Genomic DNA, 21,841 nt, shown 5'->3' with positions numbered 1-21,841 from the left:
ACTGAAGTTCAGAGGTCATGCTTTACTTTGGAAACAGTAGTAGAGAAAATAATCTCACCTCACAGTCAGTTTTGCTAAGGTGTTTACTATTAAAAATAGTAAATGGGTTGAGCATAAACAGAAGGGTATGGACGATCATCCCTGATCCTACATAAATCACTTATTTGTCACATGCAATTATACACATCACTTATATTGTTCGCTGTTGCTATGGTTGCAGTGGTATACTAGTTTCAAGATATACTGTGGTATGAAAATTGATGGTTATCATGCTGTGTACATTTGCTTAACTAGAGTACTGAAAAAACTGGACAACAACTGGATTTTGTATTACCCTAATACCGTGAAACTGCAATATTTTCTGAGATGTTTATCTGTGTTGTTTGATGTTTACTGTCAAAATCGCATACCGTTGCAACCCCAGCTGTGGCTTAATTATTGTCCATTCACCATAAAACACATGCCTTCTCCCGTCCTCTCACCAGAGTTTCTGCTCTGTTAGATCGACATATAAAAAAGAGTTGTCTAGTTGAATAAAACTTTGGTGAATCCAAGAATTTTACAATTCCTGATAACCCACTGAAAGCTAATGCTGAACGAAGGGCATCAGATTTGTCTTACAGTGCCTGTACAATGGCTAGCAAGACGGTAGATCAGCTGGTGCCAATTCTTCTCCTCTCAGTTTACTGATGTTTACATTTGAAAACCTCGACCTGGCTAGCCAGCAGAAGTCAACAAGAGCAGAGTTTACAGACTGGTGAGTTGATTTCCTCATCCCGAAAGGTGAATCACAGCCACACAAACCACAAAAAGCACCACCACCAACACAAAATAGACATGAGAGCGTAAATTTAGCAAAAATTTGGCGGATGTGACAGAGGCGACATATAACGTCCATGCCTAAATCACGGATGTACATACATACAGTATATATACACTGGAGTTGTCCTTAAAAAACACCATCAGTCCCCACCTTCAACTCACATCAACATTACAATATGATAGATCACATTACAGTTCAACTAAGTTTCCCACCAGTCTCTCGGGGATCTAACAGGCACTCCAAGGCTTCTAGCCTCAGCAGAAATCAAAGAGCTGTATCTCCTGGCTGTGTGTTCTGTCAGGAGGTGTCAGGGTTCAGATCAATATCTTAGCACCCAAGAAACAACAAGCAAGGGTGAGATACGGTCCACAGTGCAGCACAAATAGCATTACCACTCGACTTGATAGGAAAGTACAGTTAAGGTCGTTACTGCGAATAACATGCACTGAATAAATAACCTTTACACAAGTGACCAGAGAGGCTAAAATGAGGATAACTACTGTAGCTCTGGCAGTGTAGTCCTGTACATGAAGTAGGACAACAAATGGTGTATAAATAGTGTTTAAATGTGGCTACTCTACAGGATGAGGCATTTACAGGTGTTAAAAAAGGCGAGGTACACTGCGAGTGTGCTGTGCAGGGAGCTGAGAAGAGGCTTTGTTGAGGATGAGATTCAAGCCAACAAACTAGCCTGAGGGAGCATTCAGACGGAGGATTCTTTCCAAACACTTGCACGTTCATTTCCATTGTTGTCTGTGAAGCAGTGTGTCCAGAGGCCTGGATAATGCATTTTGTAGGTGTACCCAAACTAATAACATTTAAACTGAGTGATGCACAGGCAGAGCCTCCTGTGATTGTCCAGCCAGCTTCAAAGGGTTTAAAAAAGGACATTGGCACAAGGACGCGGTCACAGTCTGCCTCGTGTGGAGCAGCTTTTAAAACCCTCTGTGTGAATGCTACCCAATGTCAGCTAACTTATAAACTCTGGTCACTGCTTACAGCACCTGGATAATGGTAGCTGAAATCACATATACTCATTGGTAACTCAAACACCAGGAGTACAATGTTCCAGGCTACCTTTAAAAGTCAGGTTGAGATATTACTTGTGTCAAGCTGTGAGCATGACCTTTTGTTAAGTTCATTTTGCAGTGATCACAGATGTTGACTGGCCTGCTGCAGATGGCAGACCTCCCTCCCACAACAAACTGCACAAAAGTGGTCTCAGCTATCTTGTTTTGGCAGAGTGCTCAGCTCAATAGAAAACCAGGGAAAAAGAGCACATGTAAACACAAACGAAATACTCTTTTCGACTCCGTCTTTATCAACTTTTCCCACATGTTCTCAGAACTACTGTTGCACTTCTTTTTTAGGATACCTTTTCTCTATTATGGCGAAGTCATGACCCCCTTATTCTGCCTCTGATTGGCTAAGACATGACACTATCTGACAATGAGCTCTCGCTGAAAGGAAAGAAAGTCTTCGCTGCTCTACTGTCCTTGGCAAATTAGCTCAAAATCATTTATCCATAACATTTTCTCTTAAATGCACTCCATTCATTCACACACTCCTCATTTTAGAGTACTATAAAATATGGCAATGGAAATTAATGGTTTAGCATCTATCTCGTTGTCCTATTTGCTTTGAGTCTTTTATTGGAGTCTCTCAATATAAATACGAAAGAAATGTCAATAAAAGTAAAGCAGCCATATAAAAGATTAAAACATCAGATCAGAGACATTTCAACAAATATTTGGTGCATCAAAATGAAATATCTTTTATATTTGGAAGAAGGAAGAAGTAAGTCAGAGGCAGACTGGAGAGGGTCATGCTGTCGCCATAGAAGAAAAATATGTATAATTCCATCCGACCCACATCTACCAATACATGCAACAAACTACAAAGGAGACAAAATATAATAATAATAATAATAATAATAATAATAATAATAATAATAATAATAATAATAATAATAATAATAGAACCGGATTATAATATAATAAGTGTGTTTTCTTTAGTGCATAATCAGCTGAAAGTAAGAATAATCGTGTGCTTTTTGTTTTGTTTTGTTTTTTACCTCAGAGTGAGATTTTTACATCTACATAGAGAGCAGGTCGTCACCCATGGAGTCCGCCATGTTTCTACAGTAGTCCAGAACGGACAAACTAAACACTGGTGTCAGATTTGAGTTATAGCTACCATAATAAGCTGCTCCTTCATGACTCTTCATGACGACTCCTCCTCCTTTTTTCCATTTTTTTTACTGTATTAAACCATCAGATCTGTTTGTTTTGGAGAGGAAGAGAGGTAAGAACCGCTGTGGATAATCGGTTCCCGTTAAAAGCCTCCTGAACGATGAATTTTTGAAAGAAAACTAACCGTCTGGTTGCACTCTGCAATCCTCACCACTAGATGGCACTGATTACCCCTAAATCTCACACATTGCTCCTTTAAAAGAGAGGAAACATAGCTGTACATTTTATAAATGGAAAATGATTTTTTTCCTACTATGTTGAAGGCATGACATGCCATAGTTTGCCTCAGATTGGAGAATATAGAATACATATATAACAGAATCGTGATCCAGTCCCGGATAAGAGGAAGAAAATGGATGGATGGATGGATGGATATACACTGTATATATACATATACACATATATATGTTGAAAACATAATAAATGATGCTGTAATACAGCTTAGTCTTTCTTCTTATGATATGCAATATATATTTGGTTGTGCTATGACATTGAGGAAAGTTCTGCATGCAGCATTAATGCAGATTACTGCATATAAAGGCACGACCACGATGGCTATTCCTGTCACATACAGCACAGAGAAACTTCTACTTATTGAAATTCTAAAATTATTGTGCAGCTATACTGACTGAGCTGAGGCACAGCATAACTCCTGTGCTCACACTGCTGTTTGTAGATTACAAGTTATTCATTACAAACTTCTGTATAAGCTTGAGCGAAGAATGTTCAAGGTCACTGCTGTAGACACTTTATACTGTAGTACTATAGCTTGCCTCATGTACTCTCTGTGTACTGCATAGTTAATGTCTGACAGTAAATGCCTCTATGTATCGCGACACTCTCTGACCAAAAGTTAATGTCACCTTATGATAGATGACACCTTATCTGTTTACCCATGATGCACTGGGCCATCATTCACCAAATTATTCAACGATGACAAGGGGCTGACTATCAGTAGCGTGACAGACATCATTCATATCTGTAACATCATCTAATTAAAAGACATCACTCCTGCCAGACAGTTGCCTTACTGCTAGCTGTAGCAAATTGATTCTCAACCCTCTTCTAGTCTATGCAAAGGAGGAATGAATAATGCATGGACATTAAAGTCTTATCTTCTGTCCTGACAAACAACATCGCCACGCTTTGAATATTCCACAAAGGTGTGCAAAGGGTCCTTATTAGCAGAGTAGTCAGACAGGTGCCGTTTTCATGGGGAGTCATTCTGCATTTACTGCTGTTCGTTTTCAAGCTGCGCCATAATTCTGGACACACTGGATCAACTGATTTACTTTATGACGGTGCTCAGTTTACGACAGCGCTTAAGGTATTTGCATAGATTTTTATAGCTGCCACTCACAGATTATGCCTGCAATGAACTGAAAAACTATAACTTTACATTGCATTTTTGCCACAGGCGCTGTGACCAAGAGGCCAAATCAATCCGCGGATTTCTGACCATGTTGCTTCGCTGGTCTCCTGGCCGCACTTCTCATTGAAATACATGGTCAAGGCTATGACTCAAGTCATCATGAATGAAGATGATGTGAGCAGCTGTGCACCGGGCCTCTCATGTTAAAAAAATCTCTCACTGTGTGCTACATTATATAGCTGTTTTACACCTGCATGCTGAGGACACAAAATCTGCTCCATAAATCTGACTGACTAGTATTTTTTAGTCGACCCAATAAACAAAATAAAAAGTAATGCTGTCCTCATAAAGCATTTATTTCCTGAAGTGGATTCTAAAGATGATGTTAGATGATTATGAGCATGAGGGCAGGAAACATAATGCAGTAAAGTGATCTGGTGATAATTTGAGTTTAGCTCTCACGATGGTGAGCTTCTCGACTGCTGAGCTAGAACCCCAGTATGGCGTGTATCTGAAAGGTGAAAAGCCCTTCAATTTCATGAGAATCTAATCTCCTTGATGGGAGCAAATCATGCCTGCACCGTATGAGGAAAATCTGTGATATGCAATAACAATGTTCAATATTGCAAAGACAGTATGACCTGCAATTTACAAATATTGAAGTATGCATATTACCTTCACAGTTCCTATGTTTTTCTGCTCATTAGGTTCACTTATAGACATAGACTATAGACCACTAAATAGCCTTAGATATGAATAAACTATTTTAAACATGTATGTTTTTATGGGCGAAAATGTTTGCACGTTGGGTTTGACTTAAGTGATTATTTAAGAAAAAAATTCAATTAAAAAAAACTTTTCAGAGAGGTACTTGGGGACAAAAAACAAAAACTTCTGAAAAGTGCTTGCTGAAAACGCTGATGATCGACACCAGAGACTGCGATTTACTGCAGCTTTCAAGCACTTTCTGATCAGTTCTTTGGTTTGTCTGTCTAGCCTCGACCTACAATGACTTTATCTTAAAACCACATGACTGGTGATAATGATTTTACAAATCCAGGTTTCTAAGGCTTCGGCTCCTTTGCACCATGGCTGTGTTATCTCCTTTGGTTGGTGAATGGAGTCCTATTGAAATCAGGTGAACTGAAAAGTTCAATACAGTTGTTAGTCTCTGGAGAAGGTGAATATGTGACCTTATTATCAGCCTTTCTTTCGCAGCTGCCTCACAGGCAAACTGAGGGCCTGTCTTTGAAGCACCTGAGCATTTAGCTGAGTGAAGTGGGTTTAACGATGAATAAAGTGAAGAAGACACCAGCTGAGAACTACAATGACCTCCAAGTATGTAAAAAGCTCATATAAATTCAGTGTCGGGTGAACAAAGAGGTGAAATAGCTTCGAGCGCTCCAGAAGTGTGCATGAAAATTCCCGAGCCATGCTGAGTTGTTGACAAAGACACAAAAACTACTACTGAGCACATTACTGTGTGATTCAATCTGCTGCTTTTTTAGATGCTACTTCATGGAAATGAAAAAGAGTAAAAAAGAGGAGTGAGACAGGTTGAAAGAAACTCCGCCACAGAGGGGGAGATTTACCAACATTAAATATCCCATTTCCTCGTGAGGAGTTAAGCTGGAAGCCTGCAAAAAAAAGATCTGAAAACTGAAGAGGAAGTAGTTGGGAGTTAGAGGAACTCAACTCTTCAAGGAAACGCAGCTCTCCGCAGATTGGCTGGGGTGACTTTATTTTCATGATTTGCCAGAAGGGGTTTGCTCCCACACATTCACGTGTGATGTGGAGAATAGCAGACAATATGAGGCTCCTTCACTTTGCTGTTGTGACTTTGTCGGCTGCGAGAAATGCTTTAAATACAAAGGGCTGATGAGATGAAGGTTGATTACGAATTCTCTCCCACCGCTAAATGTGTCAAGCCAGCCAAATGTCAGAGGATATTCTGTCAGAGGATATTGAGCTGACTGAAAATGTCAGACGGAGAGGAACCGTGAAAGAGCGCACGAGGAGGAAACAAAATGAGGAAGGTGGTGCACATGTGTTGGCGTGACTCAGATGTTGCACAGCACCTGTCATATTATAACGAGGTGGGGGGGGCTACTGTTTCATATTAGTCATGACCTGCTTTTCCTTTGGCACCGACTTTGTGCTGAATGCCTTTTTATCCATCTACACAAGAAAAGCAAACATCTGAAGATCGACAATACAGTTGGCAACTATCTGAAGTTCAGAGTAAGCAAACCTTTGGCGAGATATCAAACACTAATCCTAGTTTATCAACAGCCTTATTTTGTAATGACCCACGTTTACAAAGAAAATGCAACTGACTGATTTCAAAGTAAAACATAGTCAATATTTTATTAGGGCAACTGTATTTCTTTCAAGGAGCCCAAAAGTTTTTTTTTTATACATTTCAAGTCTTAGATTTCATGACATTAAAATAATGAAAGCAGAGCTTGAGTATCAACAGAATCTAAGGTTTAACATGGAAATTAAAGCGAGGCGCCATTATTTTATTTTATATTTTTGACATTTCTATATCATTCTGTAGCTTTCTGTTAGTGCTGATGTATTCAAATATTTGGTCCAAGTGTGTATGTGTTAGCCTAAAAGTGCTATTTTCTCATGCATTTCCTAAAACCTTTTTTCACATATTTGGGCCGAGGCTGGCGCTGTGGAGCAGCAGGGGGTGGATTTGGCTGAGAAGCTGAAGACACTATTGACAGCTCGTCAATCAAAGCGGCCCGTCCTTAATTTTGCATAACTTTTATAAAATGTAAACAGGTAAGTTATCTATAAAGTCACTCCCTGTAGAGCTGTCATGAATTTTTAAATTAGCTAAAGAGACCAAAACTGTTTTTTTTTATACCAGGCTGTAAACATGTTCATTTCTGCTGTAAGGTTTGGCATTTTAACATGGGGGGTCTATGAAGATTGACTAGCCTTTGCAGCCATTAGAGGAACTACAGTTTTTGGCAGTGGAGGTTGCCACCTGATTGCTACATATAAACCCATGTAGTGCTGTAGACACCACATAAGTTTAATTTCTTAAGACAACAACAACAACAGCAACAACAAAAAGCGTTTTATAGTCTAAATACAACATATGTTAAATTGATTATGTGTTTTTGGTGGGCCTTATTTTAGGGGGCTAACATACACTTTGCTGCTGCCCCCCTCCACAGCCACCAAATTCCTTTGACAGAAACAGTAATTTTACAAAACAGGAGTTACTAATTACCACTGCCTCTGATTGGTCAGTTAACTTGTGTTAACGCAGTCATGTGGCCCTTAGACTGATTTTTAACAGCCCTCAGCTTGTCTAACACATTACTGGTTAATCAAGCAAGATCACTTTGCATTTATTTTCATTCGCCTGACAATGGCAGGATAATCATACAAATTGTAGACACGCACCAAGTAAAAACTAAATAAGCAAAACTAATGTCTTCAGAAGGTAAACAAGCTAATGAATGGTTACTGAACAGCAGATATTTCCTGCAGCGTAGCAGACAAGGCTGCCGTTTTCAGGAGCAGTGGAAAGTTTAATTCTTTTTCACTTAAAGATGAAAAAGTTGTGCCTGTGTCATTTGTATAGGATTTTTTTAATAATCCGTTTGATGTGAGAGGCAGATGGCCCCCAGGTATTTTCACATCATATAATGTGGCACCTTTTTAAAAAAGTCTGGACACCCCTGGTGTTACTGTGTGACTTTCAGGACCGGACTAACGCAGCACCCACAGCATTACATTGCTTAGCTTTTGTGCTCCGGCACTCCTGTCTGCTTCTCCACACTGTGAGGATGCCGAAATCTAACTGCAGGTAACACACTGACTGTGGATCTATTAATGTGTTTATACGTCACAGGTGTACTTCATTAGATGTCAGTGTGGATGCAGATGGAACCACCTTTTAATTAAATAACAACTGTTCTATGGTTTCAAGTTTCACTTTCTGTTACAGTTTAATGATAATTAACGCTTTGCTGACTAAGTGAAAAAAAATTGACTCGTGTAAAATGACACATTTGTCACAATGTTTATGGGAACAATTAACTTCAACACAGAGACATCAGACATCAGGATATATATTAAAAGTATGAGACTCAGTGAATGAGAACTTCAGTTCGGCTATTCATTGTTTTCTCAGGTGAGGAAAATGGAAAACGTGAAAATATAAGATGCTGCCTTAACCTTCATCCTTCATGGACAGTGTTAAGCCGTGCTTTAAACTTGGAAAACTTCGAATTTGTTTTCTTACTCACCCAAAGCTGTGTAAAACTCCTCTTTTGTCAGGTGCTCGTCGTCATTGATGTCGTTGTACTTCAGCAGGTCGAACAATGTGCACTCGGAGACATCCTTGGACAGCCCTTCATGCTTGATGACCTTCAATGAGAATGCATTGATGTTCAGTGGAGGTAAGATTTCGGAGTGAATTTTCCCTTTTACTGTCAAAATGTGTGCACTTATTTAATTTACTGTCTACTTTTAAAAAGTTTGGACGTAATCTCTGATGAGTCAGCATAACGTGGCCAATCTAAATTCTGTGTTGAATGTCAAGGTTGATGAAACGCACAGCATTAGCTGTCAGTTTCATTGTGGCCAAACTGAAGTTTTGTCACAATATGTGGTGAAAACGCCTCAAACACTGTGCAGATTTTATCATCATCCTGCTAATGTGAAGTCCGACCCAGTCCCCTCCACACGGCCCGGCAGTAAAACATCCATCACACGAGATCAGCTGTCAAAATGCTCATCACAAGGGACGGCTTTATACATCATGCCTCGTCCATCGGATCACTGCACTTCCTTTCCCAGGTGACTAGCCCAAAATTTAGGAGTCACCTGTAATGGCATATTTTTAGTGCGTCCTGGAAACAAATCAAGTAACAAATAACTGTGGAGAACAGAATAAAACAGCTGCGTGTGTCTATTATGCATTTAATTATTAGTCTCTTCCTCATTCTTTCTTGTAGGTATTTTATAATTTATTATTAATCTGCATCTTAACCAGAAATGAGATACATTAGATATATGTGATCATTTACAAAATGCAGATTCATCAAGAAACTACGTAGAATTACCGCCTCACTACCGCCCCACAGATGTATACGTCCGCAAACAGTCAAGTTGCACTTAAAGTTTACATTTAGGTCTGTGAAAACATGGATGCTTCACAATCATCTCCCACGGTAGCGCAGAGATCTATACAGTCAGCACAGTTTTGAGGTGTACACCCAAGATGAGTGTCACCAATTCAGTGCATTTGACCACATCCCCAGTTATGACGTAGAGTAATGCATAAAATGTCATCCTTTCATCATCTTATCCTCAAGACATTTGTGTAAATTCTCATCATAATTAGCATTAGAATTATTGCCTAATGGACAAAAACATGTTTTATGAGATCACAGTGACCTTTGACCACCCAACTCTAATCAGTTCATTCTAAAGTGCATGTTTGTCTCAAATTTGAAGAAATTCTTTGAAGAATTTGAAGAAAGATATTCTTGAGATATCGCTCTTGAGATATCGCTTTCATAAGAATGAGATAAATGTAAGGTCGCCATGACCTTTGACCACCAAAATCTAATCACTTCATTGCTGAGTCTGAGGGCACATTTCTGCTAAATTTGGAGAATTTCCCTCCAGGTATTCTTGAGATATTGCATGCACAAAAAATGAGACAGATGCAAGTTCAGATTGATTTTGACATTTGACCATCACAATCTGATCACTTTATTGAGTCCACGTCAACGTTTGTGCCAAATTTAAGGAAACTGCCTCAAGGCCTTCTTAACATATTGCATTCACAAAAATGAGACAGATGAGTTCAGTGACCTTCGTCACAAAATTCTCATCAGTTTATCCTTAAATCCAAGACTTTTGTGCCAAATCTGAAGAAATTCCCTCTTGGGTTTCTTGAGATATCACATTCATGAGAATGAAATGAACAAAAACCTGAAAACATTTTGCCTCTGGCCACAGCTATCATCACCACAGAGGCAAAAAAAAGGTACTGAAACTCTAAAATAATCCACACTGGTCCTTTCTTGCTTGCTTTGACTTGGAGTAATGCAGGTGGACGTTGAGATATTTCTAGGTGTTGTTGGAGCTGCAGGTGTAAATGATTTAACTCTATTTCTCAAATATTTCCTGACATGACATTACTCAAAAACTCTTGACTAATCTGCTTACTTTAGATTTTTGCAGTCACGTTTTTCTGTAGCCAATGACTCCTCCACCACAGTAAAAGAGGATCGCAGGCATGTTCGCAGGCTGTCAGCAGAGCCTGTGAGCTAATTGAACTGATACACATCAATGACACGATAACCAGCTGAAATGTTTATTGAGAATGCAGCTTCTGCCTGTTTCAAATCGAAGATAATTTACAGAGTCAATGGAGCATTGGCTGGTTAGTCAGACAGAACACAGATCTACCCAAGTTTTTACTACCTCATAACATTTTAGACTCATTTCAGTAATTAAACAGGAACTATTCCGGTAGTGTGGATTATTCTGTACCATAACCACCACCACATTAGAAGATACAACATTAAAAGTATTATTTCTTGTTCTACTGCTGACGTCATTTATATGCTCCAATAGCCATGTGAGTTGACATAAATCGATAAGACCAACAGATCTTCTAAAACTCAAATAGCTCAACACCTCAGTACTATCAGAAACAATGTGTCTGGTCCTATGGCTTTACATTGTGAAACGCAACACTTCCACTCTCAGAAATGTGGGCAATGAGGTAATAAAACATCCACACAGAGGGGACGATATGAACTCCATGCTCCTAAAACTGGAACTCTTTTGGATACATACTTTGGGCTGTGGCCCCCAAAGGCTTTGCTTTTAATGTAATATCCCGTCATGTCTCCTTCAGTAATGTTACCTTTTTTATGTTCTATGTTCCTCAGCAATATTTTCATGTCTTAGTGTTGTTTTTATTTGGTATTAATTGATTCTAACAACAAATTATGATGTTGGATAAACAGTCAAATGGCATCTCCATAGGTAGTATATAGAGGTAGGGCTGCACAATTAATCTTGATTGCGATTTTCACTTCCCACAATTAAATTAATATGGTCACCTGCAGTACTGACATTTAAAATGCTCGCTCTGCTCATAGAAAACTCTCAAATCAAGTGTAGCCTAAACTAACAGTCAGCCTCTTTTGTAGAGTTGTCATGACACTGCATCCGCACCCTGCAGCGGCAGCTTGTGAAAACTTTTCTGAATGTTAACGGCTGTAGCCCAAAGTAGAGGAGTAATAAACAACAGAGAGCAAACGAGCAAAACAAAAATTAAATGACTGAGGCAGAAAGCACAGAGCTAGTCCCTTGAATCTGTTTGGATTTAGGTCAAATGAGGTTAAGCAAGAACAAATCATATTCAAAGAGTGCTTGAGACTTGTGTTCGTGCCGCAAAGTAACACAACTAACTTTTTCAATGCACGACAAAACACCACAATCTGCAGTGCAATGCAGAAGAGTCAAGCATCAAGCCCAGGAAGAATAATGTTGCTAATGTGACCTCACTGTATCCCTGTCCTTCAATAATTTCTTTATCTACCTTTTTGCATTACATATCCTTGATCAATTTTTTACTATATTTGAGTATAAATTATGTCACATGACTTATATTATCAGGGGTATTTAGATTGGTGATTCTTTTATTTATCAGAAGTCTAAGGAAGAGCTTTTTTAAAGACATTTTTTGGGCTTTTTTATTGCCTTTATTTGATAGGACAGCTAAAGCATGAAAGGGGGAGAGAGAGGGGATGATATGCAGCAAAGGGCTGAAGCTGGACTCGAACCCGCGGCTGCTGCAGCGAGGACATAGACTTTGTACATGGGGCGCCTGCTCTAACAACTGAGCCACCAGGCGCCACATTAAAATCCTTTAAACCTGAGTTTTTTGTTGTGCAATCTTGGCATGGGTGATAACCAGAATATTTAGGAATCCCGAAGATCTGTTTTTCAGTACCATCATAAATACAGGTGCTCCTCTCTCTATTAAACTCTTTGTATGTAGTGCACAGCATGCACCACGAGAGCTCTGTCTCCAGTCTCTGCTTGTGGACAGGCAGCTGAGCTAAAAGGCAACGCAACATCTAGTGGTGTTGCTTGCGGACAGCAGGCAGAAAGAGAGCATGGGAAATAGCAGTATGTTTTTTACATCTAACTTGATGAATTAGGGATTTATTTTGACCATACTGGAGCTAGTGATTGTTGTAACAATGGGCTTACTATAACGAGGCAATTCAGCCTCATCAGTCTCCCATGACCATGAGAAAGTTAAATTCAGCAGATGTCGATTTCTTTTTCTCTGTTTATTAAGGAAGATTGTGGTAAGAATATTAATATTCTTAACATTTATAGTAGTAGTAGAGTATTTAGAGCTGCACACTTTCACTGCCATACTTCCTATACCCCAGTGAAATTTCAGGAAGGTATGACGGTATGAAATAGTACATACCACCCAAGCCTAGGGTGCAGATTGATTTGTTTTCTACACAGCTGCACATTGGAATATGTATTTGAAAACAGAACTGGTCACTGTCCTACTTTCAAAAGCTGTTGGCAAGGTCACGTCTGCATGCTGTTGTCCCTCACTGGCAGAACACCACTATTTCTATATAAAAAACACAAGTAAGTTTAGTTTTACTCTTCTGTTCTGCATCATAGATATGAATGTCTTCAACCTTTTTCCCTCCATTTTTTTACATTTACAACACCTTTTCTTACCAATTCAAAATATACTTTAATGTTAAGTTTTTCTCCTCCTTAGCCATCTTCTTTCACTTTTCTGTAGAAAAATTAAAATACTGTTTTCAACCTCTGACAAACTTCTGCATGAATTTGCCAAAATCCTACGCATTAATCAAAAGTTGTTGAAGGATCTACTTTAGTGCAGACTGTGTGTGTGGGTCTTGTAGAAAGATCTTAAATACTGTTGCGTTTTCACATATTTGCACAATGATTATGCCTATTCTATTCTAGAGGAGCCCTTAATTTCCTCTGGTCTGATTCACTCTCAGTTTAAGTGTGAGCAGGGGTCACCTGTTCTCAAACGTATTTTAAAATTAAAACACAAATCTTTGCCAAACTATTTACTGCACAAAGAGAAATCCCTGACTATACTCCTGTGCAGGGACAAAAAAAAGAGCTTTCTTTCCAAAAGCTATGACCTTGAAATATTTTTTTGGCAATATTTCAAAAAAGAAGTCTCTTTAGTTGGGTTGTTACAAGTTCTACAAAAATACCTTTAATATCTTAATGCCTTTATCCTTCATGATTTTAGCCACTACAGTTAGGGTAGACAAGGCTAGAGCAGGGACCATAGTAGACAAGGTCTTTTCATACTTTTTTTGCTAAAAGGTATAATTTCAGGCAGTCTGTTTTTGGTGAAGTGATAGATATGAGCAATGCATGAGGAAAAAACTTTTGATTTGCCATTTCAAAAGGGCACCCAGGGCTAAAAGGGCAGGGAAAATTGCTCCCTGTGCCCCTTCATATGCACACTATAGCAAGTAAAGTAAGCCAGGGTGAGGGATTTCCATCCCAGAATTTCAAATGAGATCAGAAAACACTCCAATTATAAAAGGTGCTTTAGGGCACAAGGGTAGCAGCCATCGTTTCGTACTTTCAACAGCTGATAAGAGTGCTATTTGCTTGTGCAATACTGTTTTCGAGGGCTTGTTCACACGAAAATTTAATTTGCATAAATCTCTTGTCTTCCTTCACATTCATCTTTTGTCAATTAGGCCAAACTCTGCAGCTCAAGCAGTGGAGGTTAAGAACATGCAGATTGCCCTGTCAATGCAATCTAAGTGAATATGAAACTATATATATTGTGCATGATATTTAAAACTCACATCCTTTTGAGAGGAAGGAAAACTGTAAATCCAGAGCCATTAATTACTCTGAAATAACACTCTAAGAGAACATTTAATACACCAACACAAAAACTCATTAAAGACCCAATCTATAATTACATTCAGGCGCCCTTATGTTGAGGCACTGTCAACCCACAACTGCCTTCGCCTATTAAGTGATTTATCAGATTGATGAAGCTTTTTCGCTTGGATATTTATTATGCAATCATTAATTATGCAGTAATGTTGATGTGAGGTGAAAGTATGCGAAAGCTTAAAAGTTTTCTCAACATTTTCAGGCTATAGATGTGTGTGAATGAAAAGGTTTCTGCAGGAAAACACGCCCGAAGTTTGGTTTGCAGTACAACACAGTGACAAAGCACATGTCTGCATGCTGGGTTTCCTCCAGACAAAGTGTTAGGCCAAACTGCAAGTATGTTTCGATGGTGCTGGCAGCCCGTCTCACACAAGTTACTATTCTAACAGGAGCCTGCAGAAGACTTCGTTTTGAATTTGAAAAAAAATGCATCCGCGTTAGATTAAAATACTTTATGTTTTAAAGGTAGCATATGGTCTTATATGAATATGTAATACAATGTAGATTTGGTGTGTGTCATGAGGGATTCATATGGGGGGCAAGAGATTTTGCATGGGGCCCCCAAAATGCTAGAAGCAGCCCTGCTAGCTGGTGTGTCGCAGAGAAGTTATTATAGCCCAATGTTCTGAAAAGGATATGGAGGAGTAAGTAAGTGGTTAATGTTAGTACCATGATATGAGCTGTTGCAGAGATGTGATTCCTCATAGTTAACCTCAGGTTATCATCAGCTCACTCCAGGGTGCCTACAGATATTACTTAAATACTTTCGAAGACCTTTTCAAGATTTTTTAACCAAATTTGAGACTGATTTTTGGACAAATCATATTTTTCATATTAATGCATTGCCATCTAGTGTATAAAGGTAAGTGTTATCTTCATAGAGCCCTGTGCAGAGGTAAGTTTTATGCAAGAATATGGTTATTAAGGTGAACAATCTACTTTTAATTCAACAGGTAAGTGTACTTATAAAGTAAAAAAGTCACATCGTCACATAGTCACATCGGAAATGTTGACTTTCATGCAGAAGAGTGTTTGCCTCATTTTGACAAAAAAAATTAAAAGATGGAGAAATGAAACCCAATTAAATGTTTGTGGCAATGAAGACCATGGTAGTTTAAACTTAAGACTATTTAATGACTCCTCAGGTCAATATTTATAAAAGTTGAATTTAAGACATTTTAAAACTTGTATTAATTAAAACTGTTGATACAAACATCGGCTGCTGTTGGTTAGCGTTAACCATAAGATTACCGTGAACTAGGGCTGTACCCCATTCAGAGTTATGTCAATTGAATCAAATTTCAGCTGTTCAATATGAATATTTGACAAGTAGTTTATTTTTCTTATAAAGTTTTAAAGTACAATCAGCAGGATGTTCAGTTTGACAGCACCATTCACATAATATAAGCAACAAGCGAGCTGCACTAACGAGGGATCTGAAATGTGCAACAACAGCTTTTGCCGAGACTAGACATCAAACAAAAGTCAGCAACTATGTCATATTAAGTTACTGTGAGCTGTAAATACATCACTTCTGAGCAGAAGAGACAAGATAATGTTATCTCGGAGCCTTATGGAACAAAGCATCCCCTCTCCCATGCCACTGCATCTTGACAGCAGCACTGATGTATGAAGAGACCTGCAGCGTTCTGCACCAAGAAGTAATGTGAAAGGTAAGAGCGCACACTCCGCAGCAAAATCTGGGGACCAAAACACAGTGAGAAGTACACTGACTAATTTAAAAAAAAAAACAAAAAAACAGACTGCTCAACTTCAATCAATCTCAGTCAACTACGAGGTTTCTGACTAATGATTCAAATCTCTAGGGACAGCCTTACCTTGAACATCAAAAGGTCAAATGTTAGCTAACTTGGGTTGAATTCCCAAATGTAGCTGTGACTGTTGTGGGGTCTGAGGCTGTCGGCTCTGTGTGCTGTCTGTGCTGTGTGTGTGTGTGTGTGTGTGAAATCAGTTTCTTTTTCATTGCTGTTTACTTTGCATTAGCAAGGCTTGCAATACACTGGTGGAAATCCTGCAAGCACACAAAAAACCCTCCTTGGATTTAGTTGAAAAGCCTGTAAGTGCCACCTGCAATCCACTAATATTCTAAATTCTGACAATTCCAGAAATGCTTTTCTTCCCCCTGAGCATTTGTCTTGTGTAGCTGATAGTGTAAGGAATCTGCCAACATTCCCATATGTGTCGCGGATAAAAAGGGGGATGAGGGCTAAAAGCAGCCCTTGAGGAACCCCTGAAAAGAGCTACTCCATCTGGATGTTAATTATTACTGACTAGCTTGTGTCATTCAAACACCGAGGGAGAGCTGAAGTGGTATAAATGGCATTACCAAGAGGTTTGAAAATCCAAAGTAATATTCAATAGCTTTAAAGGGCATATTCAAATTCATATTCTGAGCATGCTGACAATATTATTCCATAAAAACAGAGCTCAACACGGTTTGTTGACTATGCATCTCACTCACTAGGCATTGATTTCTCTCATGCTGGCATGGGAAGCCAAGTAAATGTAAAAACATGTAAAAATATGTAAATAATATGAAAATATGGTAAAAAAACATCACTATTTTTGAGGCATTATTTAGATGCTTTGAACTCCAAATACTAAAATATATTCAAATTGATCTAATGACACCTCCCCTGTTGGGTAAGAGGGCCCTAACCAACCAAGGTGACCCCTGTGCAGATGGGAGATCCTACTGGATCAGCAGGAAATTGACCCAAGAACAGCAACTGGTTTCATGTATCTAAAAACCACCGCAGGTTGCTTACCCTCTCAATTATTCAAATACTTTCTATATTAAATCAGTCCTCAGTTACTGGGAGACTTTATTTGTTATGCAGAATATCTTCCTTCCTCATGGCAGCCTCAAAAAGCTCTCTTTACAAATGTCCCTTTTGGCAGCGCTGGTCAAAGGCTGCAGACTCCCATGAGCACAAGGCTCCTTTGACCCACATTGCTTTTCAAAAGATTTACCTAAAGCCACGCACCACAGCTACCAGAGGGAAGGGTAAGGGGAGCAAACCATTACGGCAGACATCAAAGCGGCTGGATTAAACACCTGGGCACATAGATGGTTTGTTCATTTGTAGTCTCCATTTGCATAGGTATTTAAATATAAACCACTCACTGGTTTTGCCAGTCTTAAGAGGTACTGTAGAGTGTCTTGAAAAGGGAAGTGCTGTTACAAAATGCTAAACAGCTTTTGGGGAAAAGAAACAAGCCCAGACAATTGAAAGATCTATTGTACCTGTATAATATTCAGACTAAAATTACCGCCACAGAGGTTACATTAAGTTGCATTATGATGCTTTCAAGCTCGATTCAGCAAAAATGAGTATTGCATGAAGGTAAATGATAATCTTATCATGATGTGTTCAATTTAATCTTGTTATTTGTTTTGTTTTTTGTTTTTAAATTTTTTAAGATAGCTTGAATAAATACAGTTGACTGAAGAAAACATTTAATGATGTTTTCACAGAAATATAAAATAAATATTAGACAGGAAATTATGATGAACATAGTAAAAAGGCTTTTGGAGCAGTAATTTATTTTTCATGTGGAAAACTGTTATATTAAAAGTTTTTTAAACATTTTATGGTTGAAGTTGTGCTTATTTAAAAAAAACCTTAATGAAAAAGGTGCATGATATATTTTTTCATAATGAAGATTGAATTGTTTCCTTAGCAAGGGAATAAATAACAATAAAACCCTAATTTTTTTTCTAAAAACAGAAAAACCAGCCAAGTTGTTATTTTAAACACACGTTTTGGTCCACATTTTAACAACAATCGCATTTTACCTTCATGCCAGCAATAGACTGAAGTATGTAATGTTTTGTAAAAACGGATATCTTAGCGTGTATTAAGGCTCATTTCGTGTTCAGTCTCCTTACCTGTGAGAGCTCGCTAGCATCTATTTGACCGTTGTTATCGGCGTCAAAGCGTTTAAACATCATATCGACCAGTTGCTTCCTGGCAGCCATGTTGTCCTTGTGGGCCCCATGGATGTTAGACCCCATGTATCGTTTGTCATGCAAATCCAGAATCTTGTTTTTCAGCCGACGGTAGTCACTCAGTCTGCAGTTATCATCTGGGAAAGAAAGATAAAAGCAGAGGCAGGATGATTAGGAGAGGGAGCGAGTATTTCTAATAAACTTGTAACAATCACTACCGCAAGAGTTGACAGGAAAGTATTTTGTTTTCTTTAATTGCTTAAATTTTTACATGTTGACGGAATTTAAAAAAAAAAAAAAGATATTTAATTAATACCTAAATGACCCCAGGTGCTGAAACGTGCATAATTAAAAACACTGAACTTAAGATTCCAAAAACTGGATGCAATGTCAGCCAATTAGTACCTGTGAAACTAGAATCCCCCTGAAGACTCACATTATTAAACAATAAGCTGCTGTTTATATTCAGCGAAACCCAAATCTGAGCGCGTCTGTGATTGTCTGAATCACAATAACAAATGCTAAGGATTATTCTCCCGAGGGGGAGCACAAACAGCGACAGTCGTGCAGCATTTCACTGCCTCAAACTAAGAAAGCAGCAGCCCCGTCACCACAAAGAAACTGCCGAACAAATCCATCACACTGGTGTCAAGAGCTAACCCTGACAGCAACAGAAAACATGATGGTGTTGTATTTACAATCCGCCATCAAAGGATCGAGATCAAAGAAGTCAACTAGATGAAAGGTTCAGCCGAGTGGAGTCGAGGCAAAGAGAAAATAATGACTAGAACTACAGGTTGACACATGTCATATCAACTTCTCATTGTTAGATCTGGAAGTGTTTCTCCTCTAATAACAGTTATATTAGCTGGTGTCAACCAACCCACAAGAAAAACTTTGTTGTGCACCGAGATGCTTTTCAAATCTCAGGGGAGGGAAGTGACATCACTGCCACATGGCACATACCTGCACAGGAAAAACTATGAAATAATAGCTGTTGCATGAGTCTTTTGTGAGACAAATGCACTTTGTTGGGGATGATCAGGCGAGAATAATTTATCAAGTGCATTAATGAGATCTCCACTCAGTAGGACCGGGCGCTCATTGACTATTTAAGCAGAATCAGACTGACCCTAGAGACAAATCCCATGTATGAGTAGGATCTCATTTTTGTCTTAAAAATCTCCTCCAGCATTCCTTTGGCGAAACAACTTGAGCAATCAGCGAGCATTTAAATGAGTTGCTTGGTGTAATCCTGACGCCAACCATCATTGGGGGATAAGAGGCTGAAAGAAGTTCTCCGAGCACTCTGTCAGTAAAATCAATGGGCTTCCACAGAGGCTATCAAGCCATTTTCATTTTCATCTCAATTCGCTGTGACCTTGTAAAGTACAAAGGTGTAAAAACTTCATTCCCTGGTATTGAAATATTAAATATTGTGACTCAGAAAGGTGTGAGATGCAACAGTTATGAGTCTTTCTTTGGTTTAAGACCTAAGAAATACAGAAAGCATTTGTGGATCTTTTCCTATTCTTATTCTTTCATCAAAGGAATCAGAGTAAATAAACAGCATTAACTGCAAATTAAACTCACTACAGATGATTCAGTGAGTTCTTCGTTTAAAAAAACCTATTCGAGACAAAGACTGAAGAAATTGTCCCACATTCTTTTAGCTACAGATGAGTGACAAAAAAAGGAAACACCTGAAAAAATGAGTGAAGAGACATGGTGAGTGTAAATGCCCCCGCACATCGGGGGTCACTGACTGGTTTGATGAGTGTGAAAATGATGTGAATCATAAGCTGTGGCCTGTTGCAGTCACCGGCTCTCGAGCCCGTTGTACACCCAGGGGAAATATTGTGCCAGTGAGTTGGACAATGCTCTCTGCCACCATTATCAAAACACCAAATAAAGGAATACTTTTGGGGAAAATGATGGTTATTCCTCCCATAGAGTAGCTGTAGTTGCCTGGACCAAAGCTCTGAATCCGCCTTCTCCACTTATTTGTCTGATTCGTCGGCGTCCTGACATGAGACAGTTGTTTCTCATACGAAGTGGAGATATGGAGAAAATCATATTTAACAATATCTTTGACCAAAAACCTTCATATTGACATAACCACAATATTGTCAGGTGGACTGCTGGTGCTTTTCAAAAAAATGTTGATAAATAATCATCAGTAATGTGGACATAATGACTATGTGGGTTAAGACAAAAGAAAGCTAGAACAGTCTGGTATGTCAAAAAATGACATCACTTTACCGTGATGTGACCTTAAACAATATCCAAAATGTTGGACAATGTGTAGTCGCTTATCATGATATCAATGTAATATTGATATACTGCTCAGCCCTAGTCTCTAAGACAAAATAAAAATGTATCCAAACAGTGCCATGAGCGAGACTAACAGCGTTATCTAGCTGTTCTCATTGAAGAGTAAAAACAACAGTGAGTGCTGTTGTTGACTGTTCTAGCAGTGACACTCAGTTATCACTAAAATGATATAGAGGGGAAAATAGACAAGACTCAGACACTATAAAGGAAGATTGGCACTAGAAAGCAAACCAAGCGTCCAAACAAGTGGCCAATCGAGCGGCCAACTGAGCGTCCACCGGCTTCGAGGCACTCCCACTTCCTGCCGGAAGTTGAACCCTCCCTGTTTTTTTTCCTTTATTTTGAAACCCATCTGTACATGTTGTGTTTTTAGAAGGTCTCAGTTGTATCTGGGTTTAAAAAATGTTGTTCAAAATGGAGATGTCCTCTTGCAGTGCTTTGTTTTCCAATAACTACTCAGAACACTAAATAATTGAAAGCTCACATAGCCAGGTGGAGAGAATTAAACATAAGCAAGGAGCTCAGGAACAACGCTTCGGTTTGTTTAAGCAGCTACACCTGTCAGTGAGAGACACACTGAGTCGCTGACAGATGTTGGAGCTGCATGCTCAGTCTGAAGCTTCATGAAACTAGCAGAGCGTGAACAACAACAGTGGTGGCTGGGAAGTTTGTCTTTTCCACAAGCCACTGTAGATAGCGAGCCAAAAGGAGGATCTGTTGAATTGCAAAATGTGTTTTGGCTGTTAAAACAATAGGAGTGGCTGGTGAATTCTTGGGAATGCCACCAACAAGTTTAATTCTTGCCGTGGAAACTGCCTCAGCTGTGAAAGCGCAGGCTGTTCAGGCTGCGGCATGCTGCACATCATGGGACAGGGTCTGTTTTGACAAGCGTCAGTGCCAGAGAAGCTGCCTTGGTCACAAATGGCAGAATGAATAAAAGATAAATGGCTACTGGCGTAACCAAGGGAGATGAAGGTCAGCACCGTCAAAGGAGCACACACTGACACGTGTGTGCACACTCACACGTGTACACAAACACACTTGCACACACAAGCTGCTATGCACGAACACACACATGCTGTTACTCTCCA

General features: G+C 39.1%; 1 protein-coding gene across 4 annotated transcripts in view; it reads right to left on the bottom strand.

Annotated features, from left to right (window-relative positions):
- Positions 1-21,841, bottom strand: part of fstl5 (follistatin-like 5) — a 291,611-nt gene that overhangs the window by 130,221 nt on the left and 139,549 nt on the right. For all 4 annotated transcript variants that reach the window (XM_088080811.1, XM_088080812.1, XM_088080813.1 and 1 more), the window contains exons 5-6: positions 18,357-18,553; positions 8,722-8,842 (exon numbers count right to left, since the gene is read on the bottom strand). In XM_088080811.1, the coding sequence (XP_087936937.1) occupies positions 8,722-8,842; positions 18,357-18,553 (318 nt within the window). The remainder of the gene's footprint in view (positions 1-8,721; positions 8,843-18,356; positions 18,554-21,841) is intronic.

This window comes from Plectropomus leopardus, chromosome 8 (assembly GCF_026936395.1).
Source record: "Plectropomus leopardus strain MGB_pleo_1.0 chromosome 8, ASM2693639v1, whole genome shotgun sequence".
Classification (NCBI taxonomy): Eukaryota; Metazoa; Chordata; class Actinopteri; order Perciformes; family Serranidae; genus Plectropomus; species Plectropomus leopardus.
The sequence above is the reverse complement of the archived record's forward strand: the minus strand, read 5'-3'. Positions and strand labels throughout refer to the sequence as shown.